This window comes from Gadus chalcogrammus, chromosome 7 (assembly GCF_026213295.1).
Source record: "Gadus chalcogrammus isolate NIFS_2021 chromosome 7, NIFS_Gcha_1.0, whole genome shotgun sequence".
Lineage (NCBI taxonomy): Eukaryota > Metazoa > Chordata > Actinopteri > Gadiformes > Gadidae > Gadus > Gadus chalcogrammus.
This window is the reverse complement of record NC_079418.1, coordinates 11,417,944-11,440,682: the sequence shown is the minus strand read 5'-3', so window position 1 is coordinate 11,440,682 and position 22,739 is coordinate 11,417,944. Positions and strand designations below refer to the sequence as shown.

General features: G+C 44.4%; 1 protein-coding gene across 1 annotated transcript; it reads left to right on the top strand.

The window, feature by feature from the left end:
* The first annotated feature begins 63 nt into the window (after positions 1-63).
* On the top strand, positions 64-19,853 carry hspa4a (heat shock protein 4a). Its single transcript, XM_056594412.1, has 19 exons — positions 64-411; positions 1,864-1,921; positions 2,010-2,150; positions 4,868-4,990; positions 5,652-5,751; positions 6,364-6,497; positions 6,871-7,115; positions 7,497-7,573; positions 8,818-8,969; positions 9,730-9,836; positions 10,108-10,241; positions 11,387-11,559; positions 12,311-12,415; positions 13,752-13,907; positions 14,818-14,943; positions 15,600-15,707; positions 16,141-16,260; positions 16,702-16,863; positions 18,743-19,853. The coding sequence occupies exons 1-19, from the start codon at positions 305-307 to the stop codon at positions 18,938-18,940; spliced, it is 2,526 nt and encodes an 841-aa protein (XP_056450387.1). The 5' UTR covers positions 64-304; the 3' UTR covers positions 18,941-19,853.
* The last annotated feature ends 2,886 nt before the right edge of the window (positions 19,854-22,739 follow it).

The window sequence follows — 22,739 nt, the reverse complement described above, 5'->3', positions numbered from 1 at the left end:
AAATCCCCATGCTGCGCTCCATGTGTAGTACCGCGATACTACCATTTTCTAGATTAGAATATTGTAGTATCGCGATACTACACAGGGAGCATGAATTATGAACACCACCACGCTGCTCTCCGCCCTGCCTGCCCTCCTCTATACCGGCGAGCTGTCTGTGGATTATGAATAGAGGTGGTTTAACCTCTTTGAACGCAGCTCTATAAATAACCTCTAAGGCGTCTTCATTACTTTTCGGAGGAGTCAAATTATATTGTATTATTAACTTCATAATACAATAGAGAAAATTGCTGGTGCGTGAAAGATGTCAGTGGTGGGGTTTGATTTGGGCTTTCAGAGCTGTTATGTGGCTGTTGCCCGAGCTGGTGGGATCGAGACCGTTGCTAACGAGTACAGCGACCGATGTACACCGTAAGTATATCCTCTCAATGACTGATTTATAATCAAACGACACGAATACAGCAGAAACCTTTCTGAATGACTTCGAACACCGGGGCATTAGCGCATGCAGTCCGAGGCACGTGAATGTATCCACTGATGCTAGTTTATTGAAATAGCTATGTTGTTATCAGTGGTAAGGTAATTAACCCTTGTTTTATGTTATTTACATTGCAGAACTATAATCGAATTGATCCAATAAATAAGAACCAGCCCAACTCGTTTGCTCAGCCCCGGTCTTTATTACTGTACGTAGTAGAAGTGGCTCGCATGTTTTCCCCGGCCCTGCCCAGACGGGCGGTGTTAGTCAGGCCATCATTGGTTGCCAGAGCGAGGAAACGGGCGCCGACAGACCGGCACGAGCCGCGCTCCTCATCGCGCACCCCCCTTGCCTATGACGTCAACCGGCGGTCATTAGGGGGAATATTCTAGCATTATAGTAGCAATATTGAAATGCGTAAAACAGCGAGGTGCCGCCTACTAAGAATTGACCCGCCGATTGCGATAGTGCTCATTTTCTCCCCATTGTTTTTTTTTTTTATATGTAAAACACTGACTTGATATATATACTACTTGTCTCCTTATCTAGATTTCCTTCTAAATAAGATTTTTCCGAATACTTGCATCTTCAGTTGGGTAAATAAAGTGCCCTTTTATGTAACTAAAGGCATCAATTCAATTTTTCAAATTTAGGATAACTCGTCAGATCATCTTCATCAGCATGTTGGCTGACAAGGGGTGTTACGTTAGTGGATCTAGGATAAACTCGTCCTCCAATGTATGTCTTCTCAATCTTCAATTGTAATGAGCTTAATAGGGGGAGAAAAGGCCCAAATCAATTACACGATAAAGGGTAATAATAGATTAAATGTTGCATATCATAATTGGTACCCTAATATTAACTGTCTGGCGGAATATCATTCCATTAGAAATGTATTTTATTGGGGCCTTACTTGATTTAATGGCACCCTATCTTCTTGTTCATCCTGTTTTAAAGTTTTGCATTGGTTTCTTTTTGCTTTAGGTAGTGGGTGGGCCACTCATGTGGGTCAGTCTCAAACTCTTTTGGGTATTCAATTCGTTTATGATTTAATACAAATATGCAATCAAAGATTTAGATGACCATTATTGAAATATAGTATGTGATAAAACAATGATCGGCTTCTCATGCTTCATACTGTTGTGATTCTCAGCTTTGTATGGTATAGCAGAGTGATGTAACCAAAGGACTGCCTGATAGTAGGCCAGGGAGCACATTGGGTTTACAAGACTATATAGTTGCATTTCAAATTCCCTTTGTATGTTATTTGCTGGCACTATTTTGTTGTTTTTCTTTGGTAAGAATTAACTCAATGTTGTCTGCCTAAACAGCTTTCCAAATGTTTCTTTCTAGATGATCTTTCAATACTTTTTGCTGTCTCTTAGGTCGTTCGTGTCATTTAGACCGAAGAATCGATCCGTCGGAGCAGCGGCAAAAAGCGAGGTAACAGACGAGCCCCACATCTCCTCATAGCGCTCTAAAGGTCTGCTGGTGATGGTGTTCAGCTCCCCGTGGTCCATGTTCCCCCCAGGTGGTGTCCAACTGTAAGAACACGGTGCAGGGCTTCAAGCGGTTCCATGGCCGGGCCCTCTCGGACCCCTACGTCCAGTCAGTCAAGTCCAGCCTGGTGTACGACCTGGCCGAGATGCCCTCTGGAGCTACTGGCATTAAGGTGGGATGGATGGCTGATGCCTTGAAATTTGGTTTCATTAATTTCATTAATTACTCCCAATCCCAAAGATCCCAACTGTTTTAAATGAAGTCTATGCATTGTTCCTGTAAGGATCATCAATGGTAAAATCAGGCACTATGTTGAGCCCTTATACCCATCTCAGAACCCTATTGTCACATCACAAGTAGGGCCGGGCGATCTGGCAGAAAAAAAATAAAAAATCCCAATTCATTTTCAAACTAATGGTAAATATTTGATTTCAACCTCAATCTTTTTTTCTGTACTTCACTAAACAAACGAAAAATACCTAAATATATTGTCCATCATTTGCAGCACCTTGAAGACCCTTTTTTCCCCAACTGTATAAATGGGGGCCAATGTTAATTTTTATTAGCTATTTTAGATTTAGTCTTGCTGTGCGTTCACACCAAAAGCGAATCGAGCTGCCAAATCACCGGAAGTCATTCACTTTCTATGGGCAAGAGCGAACAAAGCGACACAAGCGTCAAACGCTACCAGCGGCATAAGGTGAGCGACCGGAGCGACCAAATAAAGTTGAAGATGGCTGAACTATATGCAAATTACTATGACACGTTTCAGCGGCAAAACACTGACAGCCAATCGGAATGTAGACGCTCTTCCTTGCGTGGATCCCAGGGAACACCAAACACCGGCACTTTGGTTCCTACCTACTTTTTTGGTTCGTACTGAATTAATCGCGTCTGTAACTGGGCACCCGGTGTTGTACGATCCAAGCCTTTTTCATTTCAGTGATCGCAACAAAAAGGCTCTGGCCTGGGCGGAGGTGTCATGCGTGGTTGGTTGGTCTGGTGTGTGAGTTAATGAAACGTTTGTGATTATTGTAAAATAGGCGCGATACATGCCTGCTAACCGAGATCCTACCATACTAATCTTCCTTGCTCTGAATGGGACGATATCGTTTTCAAATATCGAAAATACATACGTTGTGCAAAGGAATAATACGTTGTGCAAAGGAATAATGCACGCATAATAATGCAATAATAATGCAAATGGATAATGCACGGAACAAACCTGTCACTTCAATGCAGTTTAATAGAGGATAGACAGCTGACAAATGACCATTTAGCAGACGCTTTTATCCAAAGCGACTTACAATTAGTACAAGTAAACCCTTTTTGTGCTGAACTTGCCATCATGTGGTTGTCGTCATTAACTCGCTGTCATTCTGAAATTGGGACATCACCAGCACCTGGCTGGGGTTCAAGCTGTGCACATCCCTCAACCAATTCAACTCATGACGGGGATGCATTTTGACAGACAGACTAGACGTACAATTGGGGGAAAATATCATGCATTTTGAATGTCCAGATGCCCTAGCACACCACTAAAATTGTTGTCCTGTCTCGTCTCGTCAAAGAAAACTAAACGTACATTTCTTCGTAGTTTTTAATCAAAGATCTATTTTTAGCTCGTCAACGTCTCGTCTTAGTCATGAAAATAAGGTAGCTGACGAACATTTTACGTCATATTTTTAGTTAACGAAATGAACACTGATTGGGGGCATATATTTTGAGATGTGATAGTTCATCGCATCTGTGATTGCCTGCACCAGGGCCAATTCTTGTCATAATGAGTGACAAGTATGTTGAAAATGCAGCGATATGATCATGAGCAATTCTATCTAGAGAGAAAGTGAAATCCGCGAGTTGCTGATCTTGAGAGAGAAGGTGATGCAGTCTTATTAAACAAAGACGTTGAAAGATGGTGCGATCTACGAGAGAGACACAGAGGGACTGTTCTTATGAGGCTTTTGTCAGGATCATAAAGTAAGGTCAGCAAAATAAAGAATATGTTGGCGTTTTTGCACTTTTGCACACGTAAATAGTTAATCGCATTTGTAGCCTACACTCAGACATTAACTTATTCTTGCATGCGGGTGTCTTCTTCATTCATAAAAAAATTAAAACAATGCAAATTATTCTAAAGAGGTCTAGACTCCGTGCGCAGCCCCGCCTTCTCCAGTGAACCAAGAAAGTCTGCACCGTGAAAAACAGGATTTTTGATCAAACACTCAGCTTTGCTACCGCACCAACGTGAACCGCTTACCACCATGTTTATTGTTTAATGGGGTGTTATGTTTATTGTTTAACCTGTTGCTACTGAAGTTGCATATTAAATGCGTATAAAGCAATGCCTTCTTAATTTGTCTTTTATTTTATTTTGAAAGAGTACCGTTAAAGTACCGGATCAAGAAGCAGAATCAATAAGACTTAAAATCCTAATAGTACGCATCCCTAATTACTCCATTATAGCAACAGACTGAAGCCGGAAACCATAATGGAAGCTCCCATGGGCTCCATCCTACTTCTTGTGTGTTGCAATTTTCCCAATCTCTTGAAGAGATCTCGGAATAAATGTATTATTATAATTATATATATTTATTAACTTATCATTTAATGCTTGACATTTATGAATAATTATGTTAGACATTGCCCACATTCAGCATATGAAGCTGAGAGTCGATTACATTTTTACATTTTTGAAACCCATCCAATATTCCATGTTAATTTATTCCAAATTCTAAGAGAATAAAGCATAGTGAAATGGGTAACTTTGCTCTTCGCCATGATATGGTTGATGCTTGGACATAAACATTTAGATTACCTTCTGCACCATTTTTCTATTATCATTATTGTGTGTGTGGAAGCATTTGTTTGATATATGGCCAAATGCAGGTGATGTACATGGAGGAGGAGAAGGTCTTCAGCATTGAGCAGATCAGCGCCATGCTTCTGACCAAGCTGAAGGAGACCGCGGAAAATGCGCTGAAGAAGCCTGTGAATGACTGCGTGATCTCTGTAAGCATTTTCCAGACACCTGCACCTTTCATCCAATCACCTCCCTCCCAGTCGACCCCTCTCAGCCAATCACCTCCCTCCCAGTCGATACCTCTCAGCCAATCATCTTCCCTCCCAGAAGTTACCTGCCACCACTTTGCCAATCACCTTCCCTACCAGTAGACACCTGCCACCTCTCAGCCAATCCCCTTCCTGGCCTCTCAAGCTTCTAACGAGTTGATGGAGTGATATTGTGTTAATATATGTAGTGACGGCATTTTAATCTCGGATTTGCATTTGTTTGTCATGAAGCACTTGTTGTATCTGTATAACATTATAAAATAAGTCTACAATTTAGGCTTTTTGGATAGACTGCGTGTGCTTCTAAACCCCTACTCGGCCCTGGATGCGCTTCAGACATAATATGTTAACATCTCTTATGTCATAAGCTAAACTTAGCTTGTTCTCTTGGATGACCATGTCTTTTGTTTTGGCATTCTCAGTAACTTGTGCGGTAATATTGTCCAGACACACTGCAATGGGGCCAATTGGAGAATCTAAAATAAACAATTTGCACATTAAATTCTTTCATTTATCATCTAATTTCTCGAACACTATGATCCACACTGAAAGCAACACGTTGTGATGTGTTGTAAACGTTGTGCTTTGGCATTCCTCCCAGGTTCCGAGCTTCTTCACGGACATTGAGAGGAGGTCTGTCATGGACGCGGCTCAGATCGCAGGCCTCAACTGTCTACGTCTGATGAACGAGACCACGGCAGGTAAACGGCAGGCCAGGGCATGAACCAGCTGCAATGTGTCAGTGAGTGTGATTAGTAGAGTTGTTCCGAAACCGCATCGAGCTGGAGGAACGCTGTAATAAATATTTAAGGCGCTGGTTCTCCCAACGAAAAAAGTGGAGCGCATCCAGCCTGCGCGCATTAAAGCGGCTCGCTGTATACAAACATTCAGTCACGAGGAGATTCAACCATTTAAATTCAGCAGAAATACTTTGTTACAGTTTAATGTACAGTTAGTAATTCAATTGATCAAGGGGCTGAATTTAAAACTACAAAAAGAATACATAAAAAAATAATAATAATTCAACGCAACTCTGACGTCGCCCAGCTGGTGGGGGGGCAATGACGTCGTCGTTTGCGTTTCAGACGTCCACACGAATCCTAACACGAAACCGCATAGGTCCGGATATATTTGAAACCCCCCTGGGACCCATGGTTTCGGGCACCGGATCCGCCGGCTCCGTGTGGACGGGGCCTTAGTCAAAAGAACAAACCCCACGCTATGTTGCTCTGTGGGTTTAGCCTACCGATGGGCTGAAGTGGTCAACACTTCTTGCATTAGCAGCGTTAACGCTGTTCCTTCCTCCCCGGCAGTCACTCTAGCCTACGGCATCTACAAGCAGGACCTGCCGGCCCCCGAGGAGAAGCCCCGCAATGTGGTGTTCGTGGACCTGGGACACTCCAACTTCCAGGTGTCCGTGTGTGCCTTCAACAAGGGAAAGCTCAAGGTAAGCCCAGTGCTGAAGGCTAACTCCGTGATGGCTTACTTTGGTCTGCTGAATTGAAAAAGTTGTCATTTGGGATTCTGAAGCTGTAGCCTCTGGTGGCGATATCCGAGGAAGTAGACACGCGGCGTGTTTGAAAAAAGTGTACTGCGATATGAGAAATACCGGGACCCAGTAAGAGGTGATTTAAGTGCCTTGTTTTCAGGGAATGGCAACTAATTTGTAACGTCAATCAAGGGCTGGCTTAATCATTAGGATTTAATAAATAAATAATTTACGTATGTATAAGCATAATAAAATGGCAATTGCCGTCACCATATGGTAACTCCTCATCCGAAGAGCCTATACTCAACCCTCCCCGCCGCTCTACGATCAGATCCTGGCGACGGCGTTCGACTCTGCGCTCGGCGGCAAGGAGTTTGACGAGGTGCTGGTGAGCCACTTCTGCGAGGTGTTCGGCCAGAAGTACAAGCTGGACCCGCGCACCAAGCCCCGCGCGCTGGTGCGCCTCTACCAGGAGTGTGAGAAGCTGAAGAGGCTGATGAGCGCCAACTGCTCGGACCTGCCGCTCAACATCGAGTGCTTCATGAACGACGTCGACGTCACCGGCAAGATGAACAGGTAGGCGCGCAGCTGTCCACCAGCCACCTTTTGGGGGGCTTCTTTGTCTTTGATTTGTCAATGCATCGATTTGTCGTTCTATATAGTTATTGCAGAAATGCTTTCTATTCCATTACAGTTGTTAGCTGTTAACTCACATATTTCTCTAGGCTCTGGCATTCATTTAGTGCCAATAAAAAGTCCTTGTGTATTTTGTACATTTGTGTGTGTGTGTGTGTGTGTGTGTGTGTGTGTGTGTGTGTGTGTGTGTGTGTGTGTGTGTGTGTGTGTGTGTGTGTGTGTGTGTGTGTGTGTGTGTGTGTGTGTGTGTGTGTGTGTGTGTGTGTGTGTGTGTGTGTTTATGACCATCTTAATGACCATGTTCCTTCCTCTTGCCTCTAGGGCTCAGTTTGAAGAGATGAGTGCAGGGCTGCTGTCCAGAGTGGAAGCTCCCTTGCAAAGCGTCCTGGAACAAGCCAGTGAGTTGACAAGACACTGCGCTATCCCTAATGTCTCCCTCTCACACAAACACACACGAGTAGGCACAAGTCTGTTCCCATGAACGTGCCCATTCCTCAGGGCGTCTTTGCATGCCCTTTCATGTCTATGATCCGCAATGCTGAGCGATTTCAATGAATAATGCCGTCACGTAATGTTGGATCAGGGAGGAACTCTCTAAGAGATTATGTTTTTTAACGTGACAACCAAACTCTCAGCGCAACAGGAAGTCCACACATGATTGAAGGATGAAGTGATTATAATAAAGGAATATAACATTTTGTCTGTATAATCAGTTCTGAGTGTAGTATAGGGATAAGTGGAACTGTACAAGCCGGTCAGCTCCAACCACCGACTATACAGATAGGCAAACCGGAGAACCAGTAGACAGACCGAGAGAGGGTCGTAACATGAATGACTATTTGAGCTCAAAATTTTGCTAGCAAAGCGCATTTACAGCTGAGTGCGGCCTGAAATCTCCATAGATCTAACATGCCTGTGCAATGCTGTTTCTGATTGAGTGGAATTAGTTTCATGCGATGCCCACCGCGTGGTGTGTCCCCCCCCCAGAGATGGTGCCGTACTTGACTTTACAATGCAGTGTGGCGGTCGATAAAAACATTGTTACATTGAGGGGTTTGGCTGACGCTTTTATCCAAAGCGACTTACAACCATGCATTCACACATTCCCACATTCACACACCGACGGCGGAGTCATCCGACCACCAGCTCGTCAGGAGCTTGCTCAGGGACACCTCGACACTCGGATAGGAGGAGCCGGGGATCGAACCAGCAACCTTCCAGTTAGCACAGTCAACCCGCTCTGCCTGCTGAGCTACTGCCGCCCACATTGTAACTTGTAAATGTTCTGACAATTAAAAATTATGTTGGTATCATTTAAGGACTATCATTTGAGCGTTAGAAATTGCTTAGCCATCCGTCACCTATTAATAAAGTAAATGAGCCGTGAGCATATCTGTTGGAGGTTGACTGCGCTTAGCTCTGTATTAGCCCCTTTTGAGATTTTTATTTCAGCTTTTCTCTAACCTTATTGCTTTGGAGAATTCATCTTGCTTGTCAATCACAGGCGTGTGAAATGCAATACTTCTCAATGGCGGAGAAACTTTTCGCTCTCTCTTAACATCTCCCGAAACTTGCCTGCAGCACTTTTTCGTAGCAATGTTCTTCACCCTTGGCTCATCATTGTATTGTTTCCTGTGTGCAGAGCTCAAGAAGGAAGACATCTATGCAGTGGAGATTGTAGGCGGTGCATCCAGAATGCCGGCCATTAAAGAGCGCATCAGCAAGTTCTTTGGCAAAGAGCTGAGCACCACGCTCAACGCAGACGAGGCTGTGGCCAGGGGATGTGCTCTTCAGGTGGGTCTGCACATGAGCACAGCACAGACCCGGAATTAATTGATTGGATTTTTTATATAATACATGAAACAGTACTTTGTGTCATACATTAAAATACTTAAATGTTCAGAGATGACACAATAAATCCCAAAGGCTTATTTCCATTTTGGTCCCTAGAAGAAGAGGGCAAGTAGCAGCAAATCACACATCAATCGTTCAAATAATTACAAACAAGTCACACACGTAATAATTATCATCATTAAGACATGCCTTGGATTGGCGTCTAAGCCATGTTTCAAAGCCTGTTAAAAACTGCCTATGTTTCTGAATGACTTGAGTGTACCAGGCGGTAGCCTGTTCCAAAGGGTACTTCAATCAGAACCCACCTCAAATTCAGTGGGCTAGCTAGATGCAGAGCCTTTTTATAATGCATGCAGACTGTTGGAAGGTGAGCGCTGTTTGCCTAAGACAAATATTGGCCCACTCGCTGCCAGTTGTGTTCTGACGTCTCCCACATGGCACATTGAGAAATGTATCAGTCTGTCTGCTGCTTTCTGTCACGCTCATGTTGCAACAGTACAGTTTATGGGATGTTTTGATCCATAAGCGATGTGGTCCATACCTCCCATGGTCTTCAGCAATAACAAATTCACGCCAAGCCCTCACACTTAATCATACCCTCAATGCAGTATTGTAGTTGCGTCTATCAACAAATGACAACTAAAGGTCTGTGCCTCCCCTTCTCCCCTTTCTTCCTCTTCTGTGTTCTGTATGTGTTCAGTGTGCCATCCTGTCCCCGGCGTTCAAGGTCCGGGAGTTCTGCATCAGCGACGTGGTGCCCTTCCCCATCTCTCTGAAGTGGAGCTCTGCAGTAGAGGAGGGTCTGGGGTAGGAACCCCCCATCCTCCCTTTCCTTGCCCTTAGTTGATCTCAGGAATGGCCCTGCTTGACAGATTGTATATGGTGGATCAATGAAGCCTGTTTGTGAATTTCATCAATGATTTATTTAGCAAACAGGTACTATGATTTAGTTTTGAATCTGAAGCTCCTCTGAAACTACCGTTCTATCCTTCCCTCTAAACAGGATCCTGATGATCACTGGCGTACTTTGTGCTCGATGGATGATTGCATTGTTGTGGTTCATGTTGTCTGTCCGCAGTGACTGCGAGGTGTTCACCAAGAACCACGCCGCCCCCTTCTCTAAGGTGTTGACGTTCTACCGGAAAGAGGCCTTCCCCCTGGAGGCCTACTACAGTGACCCCAAGGGCCTGCCTCACCCCAACGCCACCATAGGTACCCAACTACAATGATCGACAACACTCACAGGGCTGTAGGGTGTGGGTTTGGCCTCACACCACCACCACAATAGACACTCAACCACCGACACACAGCGTGGACATGCGTTCACTGGGGTTTAGGGTGGGCCTCACCCCTCACCCCACCATCATAGGTACCAAACCACCGAACACGACGTCGGTGGGCCTCCCCCCCCACCACCATAAGGCGTCTCCGACTGAGGGACTTCTTGGAAAGCGGCTCAGTGTTTTGGCTAAGCCCATTCATTTAGTTCCCCTCTGAGTTCGTTCCCATACATGAACCTTTGTAGCGGCTACCCAACATATTTCAAATGTGATGTAATTAGTTCTGCGACACTATTGCCGTGTTCCAATACCCGTACTGTCCGTACTTACTAGCCAAAATTTGAGTACGCAGTACGTTCCAATTCAGATCAGGCGAAAAGAAGTATACTTCAAGGACCCAGATGCCGTACTCAAATCGGGCTAATCGTGAAGTGTGGATCGAAGGACACCCGTACTCAACGGCAGCCATCTTAGCTATGTAGCGGAAGAGGCGGAGCCAGGCTGAGCCAAAGTCGGCGCATTTTCCACATAGCCTGCATTAATAGTCATTTTGTAGTTTTTATAGCTTTTTATAGCTGCTAGGCGTAAAGAGTTCACCGTTCAAAGCGGGATGTTTATTGCGGGGGAGGAGCCGCGGCGGCAGTCGTGATCGTAATTTCCGGTTAGTGCACCAGGGGGTACTCGATTTGGAACAGCACTCGCATCTGAAAAATGAACGCACTCAAGTGAGTACGGATATTACTTCCTTTAAGTGTACTCATGGAAGTACGGGTATTGTAACACGGCATATGTCTTGCGCGATTATTCATTTATTGTCAATTATAAAAAATAAAATAAATCTTACAGTGACCGGAGTTCGATTCCAGCCCGTGATCTTTAGCTGCATGTCCTCCCCTCTCTCTCCCATGCCTTCCTTTCTTACTGGATTTAACCTTCACTAAGAATAGAATAGACTTTATTCGTCATTGTGCATTGGATACACAACGAAATTTGTTTGTGCAACCACTAACAAAAGTGCAGTTGTGCTGGGTGGCCTTTCAGTAAGGTGAATGCATGCGCTCCTCTGCCCGGTTGCAGGCCACTTCGTGGTGCAGAAGGTGGTCCCGCAGGCGTCGGGCGACTGCTCCAAGGTCAAGGTCAAGGTGCGCGTCAACGTGCACGGGGTGTTCAGCGTGTCCAGCGCCTCTCTGGTGGAACTGCTCAAACCGACGGAGGGGGAGGAGCCCATGGACACGGACCACAACGATAAGGTGATGCCACCTCATGTTTAATTTATTTAGCTTTCCTGAAAGCATTGTCCATCTCTGCACATTGTTGATATTGGACTATAATTATATATATTTATATTGATTTGTTTTCCCAGACCATTATTGACCTTTGACAACAGAATGACAAATGCGTGTTTGTGCGCGTGTGTGTGTGGTGGGGGGGACTATTTATTTAGTCAAAGGTCTGACTAAATAAATATTGAGAAAGACGCACCTTCCTAAAAATGTGACTAGTAAGGTGTACTTATAAGCTTTACAACACTTTAAGTGTTGAGTGTTACTGTGACTGGATCAGACGTGCTACTTGACATCCTACTGTTTCTTTGATGTGCACCCTTTTCACACAAGCATCGTCATTGGACAAACACGGTGTCCTCATAACACTCATTATGGGTCTTCTCCTTTGATGCACCAGGTACGGCTAGTAGACCAAATGAGGGAGGATTAGGCTACTGCCCGTGCTCCAAAGCACATCAAAGTAATACACTAGTAATGTGTGGAACGGGCGCCACCTGTCCTACCATGACTCTTCTGTGAAAAGGCCGGTCATCTAATTAACGACCAGCACAGCCAGAGCTGGATGAATAAGCCTCATTCCTCATCTTCAGAACCGATTATCCGGGGTGGGGTCATGGGGGGCAGCAGCTCTAGCTTCAACTGACAGCATAATGTTATCATGGTGGTGTGCCATCCCAGTATACGCGATCCATAACATAACGGTGGATGTTTTCAGAACAAAATGCAGGTGGACCAGGAGGAGCAGAAGGCTGCAGGTGACGTTACCGGAGACGCCACGCCGGAGGGGGACGACATGACGGACGGGACCGGACAGAACCAGGTCCGCCTGACTCCGCATAGTATAAGACCTTAGAGCAGGGGTGCCCAACCAGTCGATCGCGGTCTACCAGTAGATCGCCGACAGATCCCAAGTCGATCGCGAGGGGTGAAGAAAAAAAAAAAAAAAAGTTTTTTTTTTTTGTTTTTTTTTTAATGAAATTAAATTTGCGCGGGACATATACGCGCGGTAGCGCATGTGCTGTTAACAGCAGTTGAAAGCCTTCAACAGTAGTTACACACTCCTAAACGTTGGCATGGCTGAGGGGAAACAAGCTAAGACTACCATTTTCACCCTGAGTGGGAGGAAGATTATTGATTATCGTTGAGAAGGTGCCGTGCGCAGACGGAATGAAACCCCCACTGAAGTCCGTAGGTTCACGATACAACCCCCCCCCCCCCCCGTCAACAATTGTTCTCTACCCCCCCCCCCCCTGGCTTGAAGGTAGGTTTGCTGGTAGATCTCGGGAGGTTGGCTACTTGAAAAGTAGATCTTGGGTCAAAAAAGGTTGGGCACCCCTGCCTTAGAGTTTTAATTCATAGGAATGTGATGATCCGTAGAGAAGTACTACTGTAGAAGGACACCAGACAACATTCATTCAAACAACAATCATCGCGCATAGATCTCGAGGCGGATCTATACCAAAGCGGTTTCTTTATTGTTGGTTATGTGTCTGGTTGTCGGACCTCACATTCCCATGTGGTTTTCTGAGGCTTTTGTTTTTTAAGAGACAACTCACACCTACTCAGTGTTTAGACATTCCTGCCCTGCGTCAGTAATCATGGTGTCTTAATGCTTCTAAAAAGAAAGTGTAAATTTTTTCATCGAATTCCAAATTACATATTGGGTTTCAAAATAGTGTGCGGAAGGCATGAACTCTTTGTCTCAGTGCTTCAAGCGAGAACGTCTCTGAGCATATATTCCGTTGAGCCGAAGTGGTTTTATATCTCTTTGACTCACAGCCAGTGAAGCTCACTTGAATAACATAACAGCACTTTCCCCGTTTGAACGCCACACTCACCCACAATTGTGCTTCATTCACATTGTGTATTTGTCAAATAGTTTCGATAAGGCAATGACTAAAATACTAAGAATCACTCTTAATGATTGATATTTTGGATTTGGATATTATGATAATAAAAATGTCCAAATATTTCCAAAGGAAGTAAGGGTAGGCCACCTCAGCAAATGGTTTGAACGCAGAAACCAATCATTGGGCGTGTTGAGTTCTTCATGGTCAGTCGAAATGCTCCTATCTGCTCTATAGTGTTTGTGTGTGTGTGTAGCACTGATATGCCCCAGGATCGTCATAGGTCACACGTCTCTTCCGCACCCTCAGGCGTCGACGGAGGAGAGCAAGCAGGAGAAGAAGGCGGAGCAGCCTTCACAGGCCAAGAAGCCCAAAGTGAAGACAAAGACTGTGGAGCTGCCCATCGAGCACAAGCCGGAATGGCAGTTGTCCAATGACACGCTCAATCTGTTTGTGGAGAATGAGGTAATGCACAAGCTCCCTGTTCCCTAGGTACCCTGGTGTTATTTTGGCAAAAACAACTATGAATTACTTTAAGTGTTTTTAGTTTTTTTTTGCACAAAGCCCAAACCATTCTCCTGAACAGTGCTTCTGAATTGGCTTTGTTGCTCAAGCCGTGACTTGATTTTGTTTTTAATCTCTGCCCTATTTTTGCGTCTGTTTGTATGTATGAGTGTGAGATCACACACCATATCTTGATCCATGAGGGTGTCTGCACTGGCACCAGTTTGCTTGCTTGTCAAGTAGAAAATGTAAACAAATGGCTACAAGAAGCTGGTTTAGCATCAGGCTTAGAGAAGTTGAAAGACTGCCTCCTTCTGGCTAATTACATCATTTTGATGCGCGACCACACTGTTGTTTTTGCGACCACAAAATACATAAATGTTTATTTATAGATAGCTAGAGCTAGTTAAACAGCCTTTGCAGTTGCTTTATTTCTGACGGCGTAATTCGATTATCAGGAACATTCACCATGTTTGTCAGTAGTACAGGCATATGTTGAATTAACCTGCCATGGCTGTAGTGAGTTGTAGAAATAAATAGATTAACACTTTATTATACCTATATTAATAAAGCATTCACAAGTTGCTAATTATGATGTAAATAGTTATTACTACATTATTCATTCATTGTACATTATTAATGAAATGAGTTCAGTAGATTTATTTATATGGTTCAAATAAACGATAAATAAATAGATAATACTACTTATTCATAGAGGTTCTTCAAAATAACCTATTCCAGTGTATTGCTCGCAGCTAGGCCTATTGTCTACTGATCATTTAATCATGTTTTATTAAGGATATCTTGGTCAGCTAATAAACACTGGGCTTCTCATGTGTGTCTCCAATGGCGTGTGGCGTGTGTCTCTCAGGGGAACATGATCATGCAGGACAAGCTGGAGAAGGAGCGCAACGACGCCAAGAACAACGTGGAGGAGTACGTGTACGAGATGAGGGACAAGCTGCACGGCCGCCTGGAGAAGTTCGTCAGCCCGGCGGTGAGTCCCGACCCTGCGTCGCTTCTAGTAAAGATCCCATGTCATGCTTTTTTTTAGGGATCATAATTACATTTGGGGTTACTACTAGAATAGGGTTACATGCCTGGATGTTAAAAATGCCCCCTTATCACACACACACACACACACACACACACACACACACACACACACACACACACACACACACACACACACACACACACACACACACACACACACACACACACACACACACACACACACACACACCCCTCTGCAAAACCAATTTCAAACTCTGAACACTAGGTACTTGATACTTTAGTGTTTCATACACCACTGGGTCTCGTGGACTCCCCCACTGGACCAAAGACGTCAAATTGGTGCCAAAGTATTCGGATTCTGTGCCAATTCCTGAATACGAAGCAAAGGATAATTCCTATTCCTTATAATATAATATTTTCTCTGTCTAAGGATTCTGTCCAGTACTTATGCATTTGACCAAATGCCCCATCTCGGATTAATAAAGTATAGTTTACCTGATGTGTAGACTTAACATTACGGACAGAATCTCCGGTAATCAGGACACTTTAATGTTATTTTGTTATTTAATGTCATTTTTTGATTTCTTATTATTTCAACTCTTATTGTTTATGGTTAATGTTTCCCTGTAACCCCAGGACCGGGATTCCTTCTCCTCCAAGCTGGAGGCCACAGAGAACTGGCTGTACGAAGACGGAGAAGACCAGCTGAAGCAGGTCTACATCGATAAACTGGCTGAGCTGAAGGTAGAGCACGCAGCAAACACTCAACATACACTACGTGATAACTGTAATGACAGTAGCTTTTACACTGTAGCGGTGTAATGGGGCCACGTTGTGATCTAGTACTACCAATGGCGGCATTTGGCTCAGGAGGTAGAGCAGGTTGACTGGTAACCGGAAGGTTGCTAGTTCGCTCGCCAGACACCTCACCTGACTGCTCCCGACGAGCTTGCTGTTGCCTCGTGTTGTTGACTCCACCCTCTGTGTGTGAACGTGTGCATGAATGGATGAATGTTAGGCAATATTGTAATGCGCTTTGAGTGGCCACTGGTTAGAGAAGCGCCGTACAAATATACATCCACATATGTTCATATGAAAGTACTTTTACATAACTCCATGCGTCTATTGTGTCCAACGAGATCGAAAATCTAATACCGTTGTCCCCTGTTGTCCCCAGCAACTCGGCCAGCCCATAATGGAGCGGTACATGGAGGCCGAGGAGGCACCGAAGGCTTTTGCAGACCTGGGCAAACAGATCCAGATGTACATGAAGCTGGTCGGCGCATACAAGGCCAAGGTTAGCGCTCGGCCGAGGGTTGGGGTTCTAAGTGGTGAACCAGGCAGTGGACTTATGGGCTGGTTCTGTACGCGTGTTAATTTATTCATGTGGATTAGGGGTTATGTTGGGGGAAAAGGAACATGCTGCATAGATACTACATAATATTTGAAGGCTAATAGGAAATGCTTCTTGCTGCATGAAGTAGACCAGAAGCTTAATATATTATTAGTGCTCTGAGGTTGTCGGCGGAGCACCCTGCCACCCTCAAAGCCTGGTGCAGCTCTGCGATAAGATAACAAACTGGACATTTTGTCCAAGCGGGCCCCCTAATTTTCCATTTTGTCTCAGGTATATCAGGGAGAGTTATTATTCGGTACTGTTGCTCAATATTATCTCATAACACTTTTATCAATTGGTCTAAATAATGTGTGTGTTGTGTGTGTGTGTGTGTGTCCCCAGGACGAGCAGTACGCGCACCTGGACGAGCTGGAGATGACGCGGGTGGAGAAGCAGGTGGGCGATGCCATGGCCTGGATGAGCGACAAGATGAACCAGCAGAGCAAGCAGGACCCGACCAAGGAGCCCGCCGTCCGAGTCTTCGAGGTCCAGGCCAGAACCAAGGTGAGCAGCAGCAGCAACACATCCACGCCGGAATTTGATAGCTAGTTAGACGAGATGAGAGTAAATCTCAGGGGTGCAAACTCGTCCCCTAACAGCTATATTCGTCCGCTTGAATTCTGTAGATCTGCTAAAAAAAACATGTATTGTGTGGGGGGGGGGGGGGGGGGGGTTTGGTAGAAGAGTAGACCAATGGGAGGCAGAGAAGTGCGACCATGACTTCGAGGAAGTGGAGGCTGCTCCAGTGAAGAGAGGGAGGAAGATCCTCCTTAACATTGTTGAGAATAAAAAAAAATTAGAGTGCCCAAACTAATGCCTTTGTATATGAAATGTTTGTTTCCCTGGGTCAAGGGACCTTAGCGACCCCTATCGCCTATTGAAAATTACTGCTTGAGGATGTTCCTCCCTCAGCCTCCATTGACTCATTTTCCCGGCTGCGCTATGAACCAATAAGAAGGACTCCTGGCTGCGCTATGACCCAATAAGAAGGACTCCTGGCTGCGCTATGAACCAATAAGAAGGACTCCTGGCTGCGCTAAGAACCAATAGGCAGGAGCCCTGGCTGTGGAGCAGCCCGGAGGGGGGGGTTATCCCTCAAGTCTAGGCTATGAGAACCAACGAACCCGCTCAGTCGTGTGCTTCGTTTCCACTGAGCGGTGCGCTACTGTTCGTTGAGGTACAGTGCGGCTCTGTCCGCATATATATCCGTTTCCACCGAACGTTGTGGTTCGGTTCGCTTATATTGCCGTTTTCACCGCCAAAAGATGGGCACGGTCCTTAAATAAACAAGCTGAGCCTACCTATTTTTTGACACACCTCCGTTGGGTTACCAAGCCATCTGAAAGGGGGACGAAAACGTGGAGCTACACCCACTGTTATTCTGAAATCACTTAAAAAATATCCCGTTTTGGTATGACCAGGTCACTGATATCTTTGTAACACAAACGGCGAGGAGGATTGACAATCCCCTCAATCTTAATTGGCTTAACACCATGATTTGACAGCTTAACACCAACACACAAAAACATTCTGAAACATCCATTAACATGCATTTTAAATGGTATCACTTTTTGGTCTTGCGTCTTAATTTGTTATTAAAACAATTGTAGCTGAAAATAAACATAGCCAAATCACAACCAATAGCTTCAGTCATTGAGTGCAAAAATAGGCCCAATGATAGGCCCAGAATTTTTCATTTAGTTTTCACAAATCAAGAGTAAGCCTGATTTGACTAATGGGCTTTGCATCCTTTCCTTCTGCCCTTGTAGTCACAGACATACTGCCCACCAGCAAATATCCCTAGAACCCAAATCTAACTTGCAAAAAACCCTGGTAAAGTTAATGATAATGTTACTGATAGTGAAGCCTTTGTCACAATGACAAAGACAGTGCCGCATGGGAAATTGTCAGCCACATAAATTCCATTCAGGATAGTTTCTCGGCAGGCAGCCGAGACCACCTCTGTTGAGATAAATACTATGCTCAGTCAATTTAGAATATTCAAGGAAATGGAAAATGAAAGGCATGAAAAGTTGTTTGATTTCTCCAGAAATCCTTCCTAAATTACTAATTAGGTGGGGATTGAACCCTTGACAGCCGTGAGCAAGTCCGACACGTTACCTCGAGACTATCTCCCTGATTACAAAGCTACGGTCAATAATAAATTCATTAAATTCATTCATACAATTGTCTTGGACTAACCTGAGCAAGGCGCTGCTGAACAGCGTTGATGGAACGGCTTTAGCCTCAAGTGGAAGTTGGCGTTAGTTAGTTCTAACCGGGCTCAATCAACCCAGCGCCACTATCGTTAGCGTCGGTGGAAAAGTACCACAAGTGTCAGAAAAGCTAAACTTTCTTCGCACTCTGCTTTCCTCGTCTCCAGGAGCTGTACACATCCTGTAACCCCGTGGTGTCCAAACCCAAGCCCAAGGTGGAGCTCCCCAAGGAGGAGCAGACGGCCAACGGCCCGGTCAACGGCCAGCCCGAGGCAGAGGAGGCCGGGGAGGGGACGCCCGCCACCGTGGACGCTGAGCAGGAACCCACGGACAGCGCCAAGGTCCCCCCGATGGACATTGACTAACTGATGTACTCCTTTTTGTTTTTCTTTTGTTTATGACCTCCCTCCTCCTCCAGCTCTTCTCCAGACCAGTCACCTCGTCTCCATCTTGTTCTTCTGAGAATGTTTTTCGATCAAACCGTAGCTTCTTCTCTGTTTTTCTTTTTCTGTTTTCTCCCGAAGACTTAAGAAAGAGAAGAGGAAGAATGGCGGGAGCATTGTGTTAAACAAATATATATGTATAGGTATATATCTGTGTTTGGGCCTTCTCAGCATGTTATTGCTCTGTTGTTTTGCTGTCGAAGAACACAACCATCTCACATATTACTAATACTGAAGTGAATGGCATAAAAGTGGTGAGCGTGAGATGAAACCTGCATTCTGTGTGTTGCTTTGGCAGACAGTTGCAAAAATGATTTTACTCCATCTCAATATTGCACTTAAGCTAAGAATGTTTAATTCTCAGAACGTTCATATCTAACATTACTAGGTTTATGCTGCAAGATTTGTGATAATGTTAAATATTTCGGTATATCTTCAATGGAAAAATGTAAAAGAAAAATCCAGTTCTGATATTACCTTTGTTGTACATTGGCACTGTTATTTTTTTTCTCATTAGGAAATCATAAAGAATATATAAATGCTGGATTGTAAAGTATTTAGTGCAGAAAAAATCGAGAACTTAATCAAGTTTAACAGTTTTCACTCAACCGGTAAGGAACTAATTCTTTGAGTTACTATCGCATAGTATTTCAACGTAGTTTGGTTTTCCTCTTTCAAAACGATGGTCATAGGGCTATTTCTCTGGGTTAGCCTGGTATTTTTTTTCTACTTGACAGCAGTGGTGATGCTAGTCCAACAGAACGCCAACTGGCTGTGTTGTTGTTGCCAATAAATGCTAATTAAATATTGACAATTTCCATGTCTTGAGAATTATTGTGAATTTATAACGTGGGATCAAAGAAGCATCTAAAGAAGTATCTGAGCATTAGAATATTAATCAATATTATGTGTATCTATCACACATTTCTACTTCCATACATAATTATTGTACATATATTACATTGATTTACATCGTTATGGAACCCATATTTTTGTATAATTGGCTACTTTGAGTTGTTGGTTTTACTTTTAGTCTAGTTTTGGCTATCAACATTATTAATAATTAAATCTACATTTGTATTTAACAAGCAGCTTTTATTGCACTACTCTTTCATTATATGGCCAGCTACATTAAATGCAGTCCTGCGATAGCCGAGACAGCACAGTCAGGACTGATTCTTGTCCCCTCTGATCCTTGGTTGATTTCATATTTTTCCTTTATTCAGACTAGTGGTGCATGGGCTGCTCTCAGGTCAGTTTGCTGACCCTTTATTCAGACTAGTGGTGGGCTGCTCTCAGGATGGTTTGATGACCCCCACTTTCCGGTCCGATTCATGAAACAATCCCAGGATGATGTGGCAAAGTTTGTTAAAGGTCTACATTAATACATCTCTTATGTTAACTGGTTGGATAGTTATATTAAAGAGCCCATGCCATTAAAATCACATTTTTCCTATTGTTTGTTAAATAACATAGGTCTGAATAAGTTTGTGAGCTGTGGTAAGTTTGAAATCTATGCAGTTTGTCTGCTGAATGCAATAGGCAATGAAAGGAAAAAGGCAGAAGAAATGAGCCGATCTGGATAAGGTGACACTGTGACGTAGCGTTGTCAAATTATTATTCATGGCCCTGCCCACTTGGTTGGTTCGTAACCACCCACAAGAATTCTGAAGGAGTCGTGATTGAGCTAGTGCTAAATGCTAATACGTGTACGGTAGTTGCTTAGTTCGTTGTAAAAGGCTAGTTACAGAATTTTGAATGCAATGGCAGAACGACATCGAACTACATGAACTGCGACGTGCTGCCTGCCGCCGGTTGCCGCGAGGCACCACCGCCGCGAAGCACCACCGCCCGGCAGCGGGCAGCCGGGCGGTGGTGCCTCGCGCCGGCAGCAGGAAGCAGGCTGCGCACGGTTCTGTCTACTACAGATTGATGTTGAAGTGGAAGAACCAGAGACGTCGGAGAACCCGACGAAGTCCTTTGTGATTCATTATATCGTCTCGACGTGCACACAGCTTTTGGCCGTGATAATATGTATTATTTGATATAGATATCTATGTATTATATGATATTATTTAGATATAGAGCTCCAGGACTGTAACGCAAGTGTTGTACACTTCCTTGTTATTTGGATAACCGTTCTGCTGTTGGTGTGATGGCGCATAACACGTCGGACTCTCGTCTATGGTATTTCTACAACTAGACCCGTAGTGGGGGTTATCTCAGCCATGGTTGAGAATGAATTGGGGGAAAGGATCTTTGGCTTTGTCTCCCATACCAGAGACGTGTTATGCGCCATCACACCAACAGCAGAACGGTTATCCAAATAAAAAGGAAGTGTACAACACTTGCGTTACAGTCCTGGAGCTCTGCTCTATATCTAAATAATATCATATAATACATAGATATCTATATCAAATAATACATATTATCACGGCCAAAAGCTGTGTGCGCGTCCAGACGATATAATGAATCACAAAGGACTTCGTCGGGTTCTCCGACGTCTCTGGTTCTTCCACTTCCACATCAATCTGAAGTAGACGCGGTCGTTTAAGATTCATAATAACCTATCGTCTGGAGGCTCACACAGCTTTTGGCCGTGATAATATATATTATATATTATATGATATAGATATCTATGTATAATATGGGTTTCTAAGAGCCATTGCGATACATCCACCGTAAACAGAGCGCATGGTACCGTGGCTACAAGCTGCTCAGGGCCAGGTGATAATATATATTATATATTATATGATATAGATATGTATAATATGGGTTTCTACGAGCCATTGCGATACATCCACCGTAAACAGAGCGCATGGTACTGTCAGTGGCTACAAGCTGCTCAGGGCCACACCCCCACCCCCCTCCTTGACCTGCCTTGACACGCCCACCGTATACAGAGCGCATGGTAGTGGCTACAAGCTGCTCAGGGCCACACCCCCACCCCCCTCCTTGACCTGCCTTGACACGCCCACCGAAACAGCGCGTTTGGGGGAAGCTCAATGTGCGACTGTTTCGGAGTGACTGTAACTCTGCACGACGGCTGAATTTCGGGGACGTCTTTGAATACTGTGTTTGTGGCCCACTAATACCTATATTAAAGCATCATAAAATAGAATGGCATGGGATCTTTAAGGTATTAGGTTAGAGATTTTTAAGTGTAGGTTCTAAATTTGAGATAGTTAAGGGTAGATATTAGGTTGGAGATGGTTAAGTATAGGGTTAGAGTGGGTTAGGTTAAGGTAGGTTAGAGATGGCTAAGTTTACGGTTTGGGTGAGGGTACGTTTGTGCGGTCCTGGAAGTTCAGCCTCAGGTTCTGCAGGGTCATGCAGCACTGCTTAGGATCTGTACGCTGGACCCTGAGGCTGTGAAATCCATCCGCCCTGAGGGTGTAAACCCCTCCAGCCTGAGGAAGTAAACCCCAATCACCCTGAGCAGGGGCGGTTCTAGACCAATTTTAACGGGGGGGGGGGCCAGACTGGGGCCAGTTGTTTTGTTGGAGGGGCACATTGAACCCGGGACACGATATATTTAGTTTAGTACTAAGTAACGGCATTCAAAAACACAATTTACAATAATTGGCTTTTTCCCGTTACAGCATTTATTTCAGCAGCATAGTATTAATTGTTTCCTTCAGTTACAGCAATTGTCAATATTATACATTTGAAATGTTTCATTGGTTAAAGAAATTGTCAATATTACAACATTTTGGGTTTC

Bases quoted from the DNA above. Each gene is read 5' to 3' on its own strand.
- hspa4a (XM_056594412.1), top strand. From the start codon at position 305: ATGTCAGTGGTGGGGTTTGATTTGGGCTTTCAGAGCTGTTATGTGGCT. The intron at 412-1,863 runs GTAAGTATATCC...GCTGTCTCTTAG, and splicing joins TACAGCGACCGATGTACACC to GTCGTTCGTGTCATTTAGAC. The intron at 5,752-6,363 runs GTAAACGGCAGG...CCTCCCCGGCAG, and splicing joins GATGAACGAGACCACGGCAG to TCACTCTAGCCTACGGCATC.